Source organism: Alosa sapidissima, chromosome 15, assembly GCF_018492685.1.
Source record: "Alosa sapidissima isolate fAloSap1 chromosome 15, fAloSap1.pri, whole genome shotgun sequence".
Taxonomy (NCBI): domain Eukaryota; kingdom Metazoa; phylum Chordata; class Actinopteri; order Clupeiformes; family Clupeidae; genus Alosa; species Alosa sapidissima.
Window position 1 is genome coordinate 11,428,167 of NC_055971.1, and position 12,560 is coordinate 11,440,726.

Below are 12,560 nucleotides of genomic sequence, written 5' to 3' on the forward strand. Positions count from 1 at the left end.
AATACAACATACACATACAACATACATGCAAGTATGTGAGAAAGAATAATAAATAAATATATGGGTATTTATATGCTTGTATACACTTGTGTGTGAGAGAAAGAGAAACAGTCTCACCAGGAAGGGATTGCTGGAGACCCCAGGGGCTGCCATGGGCTGACCGAACGCAGGGACTGGCTTGGGCTGACCGAAAGCACTGAAGCTCGCCCCTACACAAAACAGACCACACAATAAGGGCAAAGCCTTTTTCTTAATCTAAAAAAGCACTCCCTTGTTACACACACACACACACACACACAAAGCCTCTATATTTGCACTAGACACATGGTACTCAACACAGCATAAGTCTACATAATCGGTCCACTTTACTATTTCCTCATGCTAACTTCAAACACTAAATCCTACATGTAGCTACCCACACCTACATGGACAGACACACATACTGTAGAGAACATACACACCTGTATATCACATGGCAGTATTATGAGCAACACACACACAGATGGGTCAAATTAGTCATTCACAGGTTGTGCTTTTAACTGCATTAAACTGTTACACTAAAACCAACACCGCCAATGCCCAGACAAGTGCACGCGCGTACGTATGTACAATGGACATTATGTGTGTTCTCCAAACAAACACACACACACACACACCATTGGGCTGTGGAGGGAATGCCTGGGTCGGGGGGAAAGCTTGACCAGGGAAGGCTTGCTGGAAGGTTCCGCTAAAGCTTGTGGGCATGTTGTAGGCCGCTGCATTTCCGAAGCCAGCTGGCATACTCATGGAACCTGTGCCAAACGAGGCTACCCACACACACACACAGAGAGAGAGAGAGACAGACACAAATGATTTCTGTTAGATCACTCAATATATATCATTTCTCAAAACAGAAAACACAGTGCGTCAGTTGAGTCATCTCCTACATCAGGTCATTATTTTGACACACAAAGGGACACGCTTAACGCTCCAAAAACACTCTTCAACTTCTGCAACACCTTTTTACATGTACAGTGGACAGTGGTGGTCAGGGACAGTCTTCAGGAAAAAAGCTGGTCTGGGATCAGCTTTGGCTAGCATTGCCAACTAGTAAAACATTGCCAGGGTTGCCATGGAAACTTCTATTGAAACAGCGTTCTTAAAGCTTCTTGACCACTCCCTAGCCAGCTATCTGTTTCTGTCCAGCCAAACAGCAACCTACGCAAGTTTAGAGTGGTGGAGGGTACAGGAGTCAAATGAAAGAAAACTCAGAGACCCTTGGAATCAGACAATTTTCAGTGGGTATTAAAATAAATAAAGTTTAATTTGTGATGAAAAGAATTCAAAAACACTCAACTTGTGCCAGGCTCACATTACAGGAAATTCATGACAAAAATCGATACTTCAAGTTGAGATCATTATGAAGCTGGCTGTATTTATTTTTGTGTATTAGTTTAGATGAGATGAAACCGAGCTGTGGATGGGGAAGGCTTGTCCCTGGTACATCACTTCCACTCTGTTGACACTTATCACTACTTCTGCAAGCATCTGCCAAAATGGACAAGTACCAACAGGCAACATTATACCGTTATATCTGATCTGGGAGCGGAGTGCTTTCATTTATGTATTTGTTGTCAAATCCTTTCTCTGCAGATTTATCATACACTATGACAGACAGGCACCCACTCCCACATCAGATGATAACAGCATATCTGTGGAGATTTAGGATCTCAATGCTTTACAGGGTAAAACTCACAACTGTGGAGGAGCAGGGAAAGAGACACATGAGAGGGAGAGAGAGAGAGAGAGAGAGAGAGAGAGAGAGAGAGAGAGAGAGAGAGAGAGAGAGAGAGAGAGAGAGAAAGAAAGAAAGAAAGAAAGAAAGAAAGAAAGAAAGAAAGAAAGAGAGAGAGAGAGAAAGAAAGAGAGAAAAGAAAATGAGAGAGAGAGGGAGAGGGGGGGCACATACAGGAGTTATCTGCATGGCCAACACAAAACGTGTGTGTATGGCCGTGCCAAAGGGGAAGAGTGGCGCTCTGGTAGCACTAGGTTGATCGGTGCACTGTCTACCAAGTTTGGCCCAGTGCATCGTGGAACATGGAGTTCCAGCAGGCTCTTTTAATGCACTAACACGGATTAACTACACAAGGCAGAAATAAACACAGACACAGTGTAGATAAAAAGCTTGAAAGATAGATAACAAAGATTGAAAAAAGAAAGAATTTAAAGATAGGCAGAGGTAAAGGGAGTGGGAGGGAGAGAGAGAGAGAGAGAGAAACATACCAAAATGAGCAGGGATGAAACCCTGCCCCTGTAGGGCTCCTAAGAGGCCTGACCAGCATGGCAACAAACAGACAGAGCCATGAGTGTGTCTTACCCTTATACACCTGTACACACACACACACTCAGTCTAAATCTGTGTTATGGGCTTCTAACACTGATAACCTGAGGGATGCCCACATGGACGCAGAACAAAAAAATAGCTGCAGCAACAGCGAAAGAGTCTGTATTGATTACAATATTGCCATTCATCTGTGCTGAAATGAGAACGCTTTCACTACCTCCTAAAAACTTTGTTCTGCCAACAATGTTAAATATGCAGAGAGAGAGAGCGAGAGAGAGAGAGAGAGAGAGAGAGAGAGAGAGAGAGAGAGCGCAAGCGAGCTGAGCTGAGCGTGCGTGTGTGTGTGTGTGTGTGTGTGTGTGTGTGTGTGTGTGTGTGTGTGTGTGTGTGTACTCCTGTCACATTTGGCCTCATTCTGTAAATGCACTTATGTGACTAGGTGTGCTTCATGCGTTGTTGAATAATCCATGAGGGATAAAAGAAGAAGTCTCAACACCACAGAATAGGCAAATCTCCACTCCTGACTGCTGACTGCTTTATTGGGCAAATGCACCCACTTATGAAATAACAGGATTTGATCAAATTACGGTTTTCGTGCAAAAAACCCTCCATATACAATGTGTTAATGAAAACCAAAACGCTATGTTGATATTGGTATTAATTATGTTGCCCGTAATGTTTGTGATTGGCTCATAGTTCTGCAAGCTCCACCCTCACCTGCTGCGGCCACAGCGGCAGCTCTGCCATTGGTCTGAAATGGGTTGGTGGGGGCCACTGCCGGGGCAACCGATGAGGCAACAAAAGGGTTAGTCGAAGGACCTGCCGACACAAGGAAAACAAACAAACAAATCAACAACAACACAAACACATGAATGCAGTGGGTTGGAGTGAAGTCTCACCACAAAAGCTTCGGAACGTCCTCAGAACCTACCTCCAAAGCACTGTGGCATGCTGGGTAATCCTTGCTGCATCTGTGCTGAGGACACACTAGTTACAGCACCAAACATGGTTCTGAAACACACACACACACACACACAGTGTATTAGTTGTGACATGGATACAGGCTGCGGATTTGGAAAAAAAGTCTGAAAGTGAGCCAATAGACTGGAGTAAGAAAAGAATAAGGGCTGCAAGGGGCATCAACAACACAGTCAGGGAACTGAAATTGAGAAGGCAAACATGGACAGTATTCAGCAGCACTGACAAGGACAAGTGGATCAACACTCAGACAGAGAGGGGTGCATGTCTCACTCCAGGACAAGCAAATTGGTAGACAGGTAGGAAGAGACAGCCAAATGGACAAGCAAACAACCAGGTATATAGACAGATAGACAGACAGACAGACAGACAGGTTCTGAGCAAACATAGAGGGTGCGTTTCTCACTCCTGTGCCGTGCTGATGGTGTTGTAGACACTGGTGGGCGGGGCAGATGAGCTGAAGACGTTGTCCAGCTCGGCCAGCGCAGCGTAGCGGTCGCCCCCCATGGAGCCAACGGGGCCTGGCGGGGGCCCCACGCCTGCAGAGGGAGGGGCAGAGCTCACCCCAGTCGGAACAGCGCCCCCTGTAGTATACACACACATACAAGAGTGGGGTTGTGTGGACGAGTGAAAGAGTCTTACGTTATACCATCGACCATCGCCCAGGGTTGTACCTCTTGGGGAGAGACAGAGGGTGGACATAGGTCATTAGCCTTTAGATGAGCTATGACACAGTTGCCACTATTGTCACGTTACAGTCATACTTTTTGGACTACGGAGTGCCCTGCGTGTCATTGTCAATAATAGTTCCTATGTGTCCACTGCCAGTTATTTCCATACCAGTTCCCAGCCCATTTAACACAATGTCATGGAGCATTCTTGTGCCCTTCCCTGAGGTGCGTTCAAATTCACAAACATAGGCGGACGTTTGCAAAAAGGTTTCTGTTTGCCTTGAGGTTTTGGCGAACGTTTGCAAACACTCACAAACAGTCTGAGGAGGTAGTTCTCCCCGAACATATAATGGAACTGGACGTGGGCTTGGTGAAGGTAACTATGCAATTACTGTTACAATGGAATGTTACCACCAAATCGTTCAAACTGTTTAGAAAAAACATGCTTACCACAAACGTTCGCCGATTGTTTGAATTTGAACGCACCCTTGGTTTGACATTTATGTATGCATACATCCATTGCATTTGCCCTACTTTTTCACTGGGAAATTTCTCAATACCATCAATATTATAGATATACCACTAGTGGGCAATTCCACAGAAAATTGACTTTTTGTCACATCCATAACGCCAGTGAAATGCCTTGGCATTTGTATGATGTGAATGATGACATTAATTTTTTGTGCATTTTTTCTCATGTACATTCTTCAGCCAAAAATAGCAAATGCTCATATTTCATGTAATCATTCACATCATACCATACCATCACATTTTTATTGCCGTTATGGATGTTACAAAAAACGTAATTTTCCATGGAATTGCCCTAGTACACAATTTCAATACAATCAACTTGAGGTAGCAGCAGAGCTTTACAGTGCTACATGTAGCACATGCTACAACATAATCTGTCTGTGCTATGGATGATTTACCAGCTTAGCATCAGTGACACCTTATTTAAAATACTTTCTAGAGTATAGCCTACAAATGAGGTGTTTTTTTTTTAGGAGATTTTGTGGATTGTGCTACAAAACTATCTGTAGCAACAGTGCTAACAAAAAAGTGAACCTACAGCCCTAGTTAGCAGAAAGTTTTGTTTACATATACAGGCAAAAAAGGAAGTGTGCATTTCCCTATCTATACTTTATTGTGTAAACCTTTTACTTTGTTGTATTTTGGACTGTTGACAGGGAAAAAAAGACTACAAAGACATACAACTGGGGTGTTTCTACTTCAATGGGATCACATACATCAGCAGCATCAATCATTACATTACCGTTACATTAGCGTTTGTTTACGATTGATCACATGAACGGTATTACTCGGGAGATTTTGCATGAATAAAGCAAGATATTTATATTTTTAACAGGAGCTGATCAGAAACTAGGCAGACGATGCAGATTAGGGAGTGTGTGTGCGTGCAAGTGTATGTGTCTGTGTGTGTGTTTAGAGGCTAAAACAAAAAGTATGAAACCTGACAGCACATAGCCTCTGGAAATAAAGAGGGACGGAGGGCCAAGGAACAACTTGTCTTTTTGTGAATGTGCTGACATGCACTGAACTGAAAAAATAAAATAAAAAACGGTGAGGGTTTCTTTTTTTGAGTCTGACGGTGAAAAAAAGCTTGCACTTGCACTCTGTGTGCATTCTGTGCTCTTTGAGGGATGCACCTGCCCAAACCGCTTACTGCACCTACAGTAAGCTGACATTGTGAAGAATTCTGTTTCTTCATAAGATCTCAAATGAAAAGGTGCAATGTGGTTGGTTGGTTTTCCTTCTCACCCAGTATAGGCCCATATGCCCATGGAAGGCTTTGTGTCTGGCTGGGCCTTCCACATCAGAGAAAACTATGACAAGTAGGACAAAAAATACCTGATGACGATACACATTGAAGCTACCATTTACTTCAGTACAGTTCAGTAGAACTGTTATCTACTACTCTTGTTATAGACTTTCTTGTATGCAGACATTCAAGCAGTAGCTGCTATAATTATTCAGCAATAACACCTTAACAATACAGTATACACTTATCTGTTGTTAGTGTCCCGAATTCTACACTAGAATTTCAACCCATAATTTATAGGATAAAGCCCCAACAACCATCTTTAAATCCTCCCCACACTCCCCTCCAATTCAGTGGTGTTAAGGTATGCCACCATCAGGGTGGAACTGCACCTGCTGTTGAAACACTGCGTTTTTGGTGTCCAACACTATGCCTGTTCAGTTATGGATCCTAACTGAGTGTTGCTTTAGCAGCTCAGAGAGCAGGCAGCTCTGGGACTCCAGGGCTAAACTGCCAAAAGATCACTGACCTCAAAGAACACTGGATTGAGCTTCTTATTCCGCACCCGAGATAACGCCACTGTGGAATGGCGGCCATTGTTCTTGGGACCACTTGAGTAAATGGGAAACCCCATAAACATATTTTGTATGTTACTCATACAGTGTAAAAATATATATTAACACCATAGAAACATGTAAAAGGTGTTTAATATAATTGAGAATGTCATGATATCCACATGCAAATCCATTTGACAAGGACAGAAGTGGTCTCAAAGGCATGGCATGTGTTTGAAATAAGTTGTCTTCATTGTTGAAAGGGCGAGATCATTCAGTTGCTCGATCCAGAGTTCTTCTAGATCAGTGCACCAGATTCACACACCCTTTCTTCCTTCACAGCTGCCTGCCTTATGAGACACCATCTCTCTCTCTCGGTCTCTCTCTCTCTCTCTCTCTCTCTCTCTCACACTCTTATTTTGCCACCCAGACTTGGCAGTGCGGGTTGCTTACAACAGCTCTGTCTTTGGGCATACCTGACTCAGACTGGGCCATGTTAAAGATGCCGTCCAGGTCTGCAAGGGCCGCATATCTATCGGCGGGCACGCTACTAGCGCCGTCTACTCTGCCTGCGTCTGCGCCTGCCGACGTGCCTCGCTGGCCCAGCGCTCCAAAGTCCGCACTACAGGATTTGGGGAAGTTGTCAAAATTTGCAAAACTGGCGTTAGCTAGTCCCGAGGAGCCTCCTGTGTGAGAGAGGAAAAACAAACCAAAGAGGAGAGAATAAAGAAAATAATCTCCGAGAGGGGTATATGAAAGATCTAGAAACCAATAATAGGGCAAGAGTGGAGCACCTGTGTGTGTGTGTGTGTGTGTGTCCTTCACATTAGAGTGTTCTGGAAGGGTGGTACTAAATATAGGGAACCTGATTCTGTAGGATCGTGAGACAGGTGCAACACACACACACACAAGAGTAGCCTGCTTAAGCAAAGACTGATGGTGCACATCGCATTTTAACTGTGTAGTGTGTGTGTGTGTGTTTGAAGGAGAGAGAGAGAGAGAGAGAGAGAGAGAGAGAGAGAGAGAGAGAGAGAGAGAGAGAGAGAGAGAGAGAGAGAGAGAGAGAGAGAGAGAAATAGAGTGTGTCTGAGTGCAAAGTAAAGGAGGTTATACCAAAGATTACCAATACCAAAAATGGGCCAACCTCTGTGTAGTGCATTTCCTAAATCATCTTTCCATCATTTGGTGTGTGTGTGTGAGTACATCATTTGGTGTGTGTGTGTGTGTGTGTGTGTGTGTGTGTGTACACACATCATGTGGTGTGTATGTGTGTGAGTAATTCATTTGGGGTGTGTGTGTGAGTACAAGGAGTTGACAATGGTAACCAGTCCAGCATGACCTCAAACGAACTTGCAACCACTGGAAGAGCCTTCCACCAGTTCTAATAATAAATATTGGTGCCATAATCATTAATTATTATATGATGGCATTTACAGCAATGCAGATGTCATAAGCACTCAACAATAAAAAAAATATCTCCACACAAATGAGACACACAGCTTATCTTGGTTTATGTTGAGGTTAGCAGTCTTATCAATAACTTTGAGGTGGGGGCAGAGAGTACATAGTAAATTCCACTGCCCTAGTGAGCTCACTGTTGAGAGGGCAAAGGTCGCGAGCGGTCAACTTCGTGTCTAGGGGAGAAGGGTGGGCTTAGTGCGTCGAACCGAATGGGAGGGAGTGAGTGAAACAATAATGATGTGTCAATAATGTTTCTATTCACAACAGAGAGGAGAGTGTGGGCACCGTGTGTGTGTGTGTGTGTGTGTGTGTGTGTGTGTGTGTGTGTGTGTGTAAAGAGAGATTTAACTTTATTATCGGCAGGACTGAATGGGTGGATACACACTTTAAAACAAAGACAATTGCTTGAGCACATGTAAAAGACAATAATGCCAGACAGACAGACAAAACCAATACATTGACAACCCCATACACACTAACAGACAGTGTGACTCAACAAAACGACACACTAACCAAAAATGCATTCAGAATTCTCTCTCTCTCACACACACACACACTATGAGACTTACTGTGAGGCGGCAGTGGAGGCAGTGCGGAGCAGAACTCCCCTACACTGCGGCTGGATGGGAGAGCACTGATGGCTGCAGCCCAGCGGGCCACACACAACGCAACAGAGAACCAGAGGGCCAAAGCAAGAGAGACAAGAAGAAAAGCAAGAACGACAGAAAGAAAAGAAAGACAGAAGAAATGAAAAGAAAAGAAAAAAAAAAACAAGAGTGAAATGGAGTTATTAACAAAACAGAAAGGTGGAAAAAAGAAAGGCAAGTGAGCAAACTGGAGTCCCATGGCACCAAGCAAAGTAGTGATGATGAATCGGCCAATCACCAGCCACACACAACTGACCACTAATGGCCAACACAGCATGGAAGTCACACAGCAATTTTAATGACATCATGCCAAGTGTTTTGGTCTTTCGAGCATGTTTCTTTTAATGTTATTCTCTTATTCTTTGTTAAACTTGTTGACTACAGCTCATTAAGCTAAGAGCTTAGCAGGTTCTTTCTTCAGATTGGCTTTAATTTCATTTGAAGATAATTTGACTGAATTCAATTGAATATTGTTGTGGCATCTGGGCACCCCTAGAAACAGATGCAGCAGTTTGTCGTCCAGCAGGGGGCAGCAGTGAGCATTACAGGAGGGCAACTTCCCCTTTGGAATGACCTCGCCTCACATCCCAGCAGGGTCACAAGCAGCCCTCTGAGGACACAACTTCCAACGCCCGACACGACTCATCGAGGAGAGACTGTCACGGCCCTTTCAACATTAAATGGGCTCTTTTCTCCAGGTGGACGTTCAGTTCTATTTGGTTTCATTTAAATATAGCACCATGACATTGAAATTGTCTCAAGGTGCCATGACGGGGCCAAAGACAAGACTTCTTGACAGAGTCAGTGACTCTGACCCCATTGGATGACTGCAACCCCACAAGCAAGTTGTGATTTTTCAATTTTCCAGGACTGTCCACTCACTGAGTTAATTACGACAATCATCCATCTTAATAGATACATTACTGGGTAAATAAACCTTGGGTTTGAGGACCGTTTTGGCTTCAAATGGGCTACCTTTTAAAAACTACATTATGCAGTGACTGAGTAACAGCCAAATAATCTTACAAAGTGTTTTTTCCCTTCGGAAATAAACAACTCAATGTGAGAGAATAAGCAACAAACTGTGAGAACCAGAGATGCTCATAGGCGGTTGGTGGAGGTGAGGGCAGCTGTTCAACTGAGAGTGAAAGCAAGCATGACCGGGAGACTAAATGTGCAGCAAAACGTGACGGGGCTGATCAAAGAATAAGAACACACACATACAAACACACACACACACCACAAAAATATAAATGCATAGATACATCCCCTGCCACAAACACACACACTGCTACAGTATCAAAACACACAGCTCTATTCTCAAACACTCTATTGCACACACTGAAACACAATCACATCAAATGCACACTACACTACACAAAACAACGCCTTAGGATGATCAAAATGGATAAACTGGCCAAACTGGTGGGAATGAAACCCACCAGATGGTAAGAAAGGTCTCTGTGGGGTGTGTGTGTTTTTTGTGCCAAGCGACCACAACTTTTAACCTAAGTTAAAAGGACTTATAAACAGTATTATCACGTGTGCAGAGGTGGAAAGTAATGAAATACATTTACTCACGTTACTGTATTGAGTAGTTTTTCTGTGTATTTTGTATTTTTTAAGTAGTTTATAAAATCGGTATTTTAAATTTTACTTGATTACATTTTGAGCGAAGTATTGTACTTTGCTACATCAAAAATCCCATCCGTTACTTGAGTAAAAAAAAAAAGTTAAGACTAACGAAAACAGAAAGGGAGAGAAAAGAAATCACGCCCTAAACCACTAGCCTAGTGATAATGATCAGCATGTAGCCTACAACAGGACATGAATCAAGCTGGCGCCATGCAGTCTTTCTGAAAGTGATGGGAGATGGAGCTGGATCACGAAATGCATCAGATTACATGTGTAGCCTAACCTATGAAAGTGTATTTTCCGCTATTTCAATGGGTTGTCTCAGTTCGTTTTAGCATTAATGATAGCGGAGATATTCAAGCAAACACCATGGGATTTCGTGTTTTGACGTTTGTGCTCACCTTTCTTTGGAAAGAAGTTTATTAGCAGTTGTTTCCCCTCATTTTGATGTATCTCTTTTTAATAACCTGACTTGGCTTTCTTGGAGAAAGACATTGCACCAGCAGCACAACAATTAGCGGTCCACTACTAGCGATGCTCAACTAAATAAACAAAAGATAGACTACCTTATGAATCGTGCAGGCGGACTAAACCATTTAGCTCTTTAGCAAGGGAGAGTGAGAGTGACCTTAGACAGTTTTCACTGTTTTGTATACAAAATCCAGTCAGTCAAACTTTAAATTTCGTCTGACATTCATTTTGACATTTAATTTGGAAGTTAAAATATTCAGGTAAAATAAATATATGGTGGACATATAGTCATATATATTTTCAGTAATTAGCTTAAACTTCCAGTGAGTCTATTCGAAATTTTCACCACACATTATATTAACACACATATAAAAAATCCAAAACATAAGAGTTATGTGTATTAAAGTGGAATGACACAGGAAAAAAGTATTGAACGTGCCTACTGAAATTTCTTCAATACTTTGTGGAAAAGCCTTTAGACAGCTTCAAGACATTTCCTGTATGACAAAAGGTATTAGTCACAGTATCAGGTGTGATTTTGGTCCATTGTTCTAAACAGATTCCAGGGGTCCCTCTTGTGAATCCTGATCTTTAGTTACTTCCAGAACTGTTTAATTGAATTTAATTGAATTGGCTGCCTTCAAGTCTTTCTGGAGCTTTCTCCGAGTGGTCCTTGGCTCTTGGAATTGACCATCCTTCTGACTCCCTGGTCAGAAATATTGCGTGGCCGGTTGATGATGCAGTGAGGTTTCTTCCACTTGCAGATAATGGCTCCCATGCTGCTTACTGAAGATTCTGAAGTTTTGAAATGCATCTGTAACCAGTTTCATTGATATGTTTTGCAACAATAAGTTTGCAAAGGTCTTGGGAGAGCTTTTTGCTTTTATCCATCATGAAATGTTTCTTGTGTGACACCTTGGTAATGAAAAACCTTTTTATAGCCCATCAATATGTAGGCTACTAACCAAGCTTATATTAATTTGCACAGATAGAAAGGATAACTACTCTAACTACTTACAGATTCCAGCTCGTTCCTTCCCTTTCCTTGCCTTAGTGCTTTTTCTTAGCTTGTTCAATACTTTTTCCCTGTGTTATTCCACTTCATTACACATGACTCTACTTATGGAGTTGTTTGGATTTTTTATGTGTGGATTACCTGAGTTATTACTAATGCCTGGTGAAAATGTTGTACCCCCCGTATTTCACTTTTCAAGGGCCCTCTCCTCCATTGGGGCCCTATACTTCCCACTCTCCCCCCCCAGTTCGACGTCCTTTAATCTGCTGAACCTTCTGCTCATTTCCAAATATAAAAAAACTCTCTGCAACTCAACATTAGCCTGCCTGCCTCAGCTGCCTGTGAGGGGCTTTTCAGTTGTGCTGGATTACTGTTCACTGCAAAGTGACGCAAGGATGAGTGCAACTAACTTTGAAAATCAACTACTGCTCAAAAGGAGAACTCCGGTGATTTTTCACATAGATCTCCATTTCTCAACGTCACCGAGTACTGTCGGTATGAACAAAACTGAAACAATCGGTTTTACCTAGCTTGAGTTGCTGCAGCTACAGCGCTACACACTAGGAGCATGAACATGGCTGCCTTAGCTGCTGGCTGCAGCAACTCGAGCTAGGACCAAAGTCCTTTTCAGGCAAGTACCTCCACTCCACTCGGCGGCCATATTGCAAAACTTTTTGGGCACTTATCGTGCATCTATTTCGGCAGAAATGCGTGTGCGTAAGGCTTCACGACACCAATCTTGCTCCAGCAGCGAGATCACAACAGATGATTGGCACGATGTCTTCACAGCACACCACATGATTGGCTCAATGTATTTTACAACACACCACATGATTGGCTCAATGTATTCACATGTCAACGTTTTGCTGCGGAAGGGTTGTGATATTTTGTATACAACTGACTAACCCTATGCATTACTATGGAGGATTTTTTGAGTGCTGTATCTCCTCATTAGAAAGTCTCTGGTAAAACTGGTTGTTCTGGTACACCCCCCCGCCCCCCCCCCCCCCCAATAAAAAAAAAGT

The 12,560-nt window shown here is 42.9% G+C and overlaps 1 protein-coding gene across 4 annotated transcripts in view; it reads right to left on the reverse strand.

Annotated features, from left to right (window-relative positions):
- agfg1a (ArfGAP with FG repeats 1a) overlaps nt 1–12,560 on the reverse strand; it is a 41,122-nt gene that overhangs the window by 1,209 nt on the left and 27,353 nt on the right. The window contains exons 7-13 of one of the 4 annotated variants that reach the window (XM_042064289.1): nt 8,337–8,408; nt 6,783–6,992; nt 3,708–3,885; nt 3,255–3,334; nt 3,041–3,142; nt 657–806; nt 118–209 (exon numbers count right to left, since the gene is read on the reverse strand). In XM_042064289.1, the coding sequence (XP_041920223.1) occupies nt 118–209; nt 657–806; nt 3,041–3,142; nt 3,255–3,334; nt 3,708–3,885; nt 6,783–6,992; nt 8,337–8,408 (884 nt within the window). The remainder of the gene's footprint in view (nt 1–117; nt 210–656; nt 807–3,040; nt 3,143–3,254; nt 3,335–3,707; nt 3,886–6,782; nt 6,993–8,336; nt 8,409–12,560) is intronic. The other 3 variants (XM_042064290.1, XM_042064291.1, XM_042064292.1) reach the window with 3 other exon arrangements.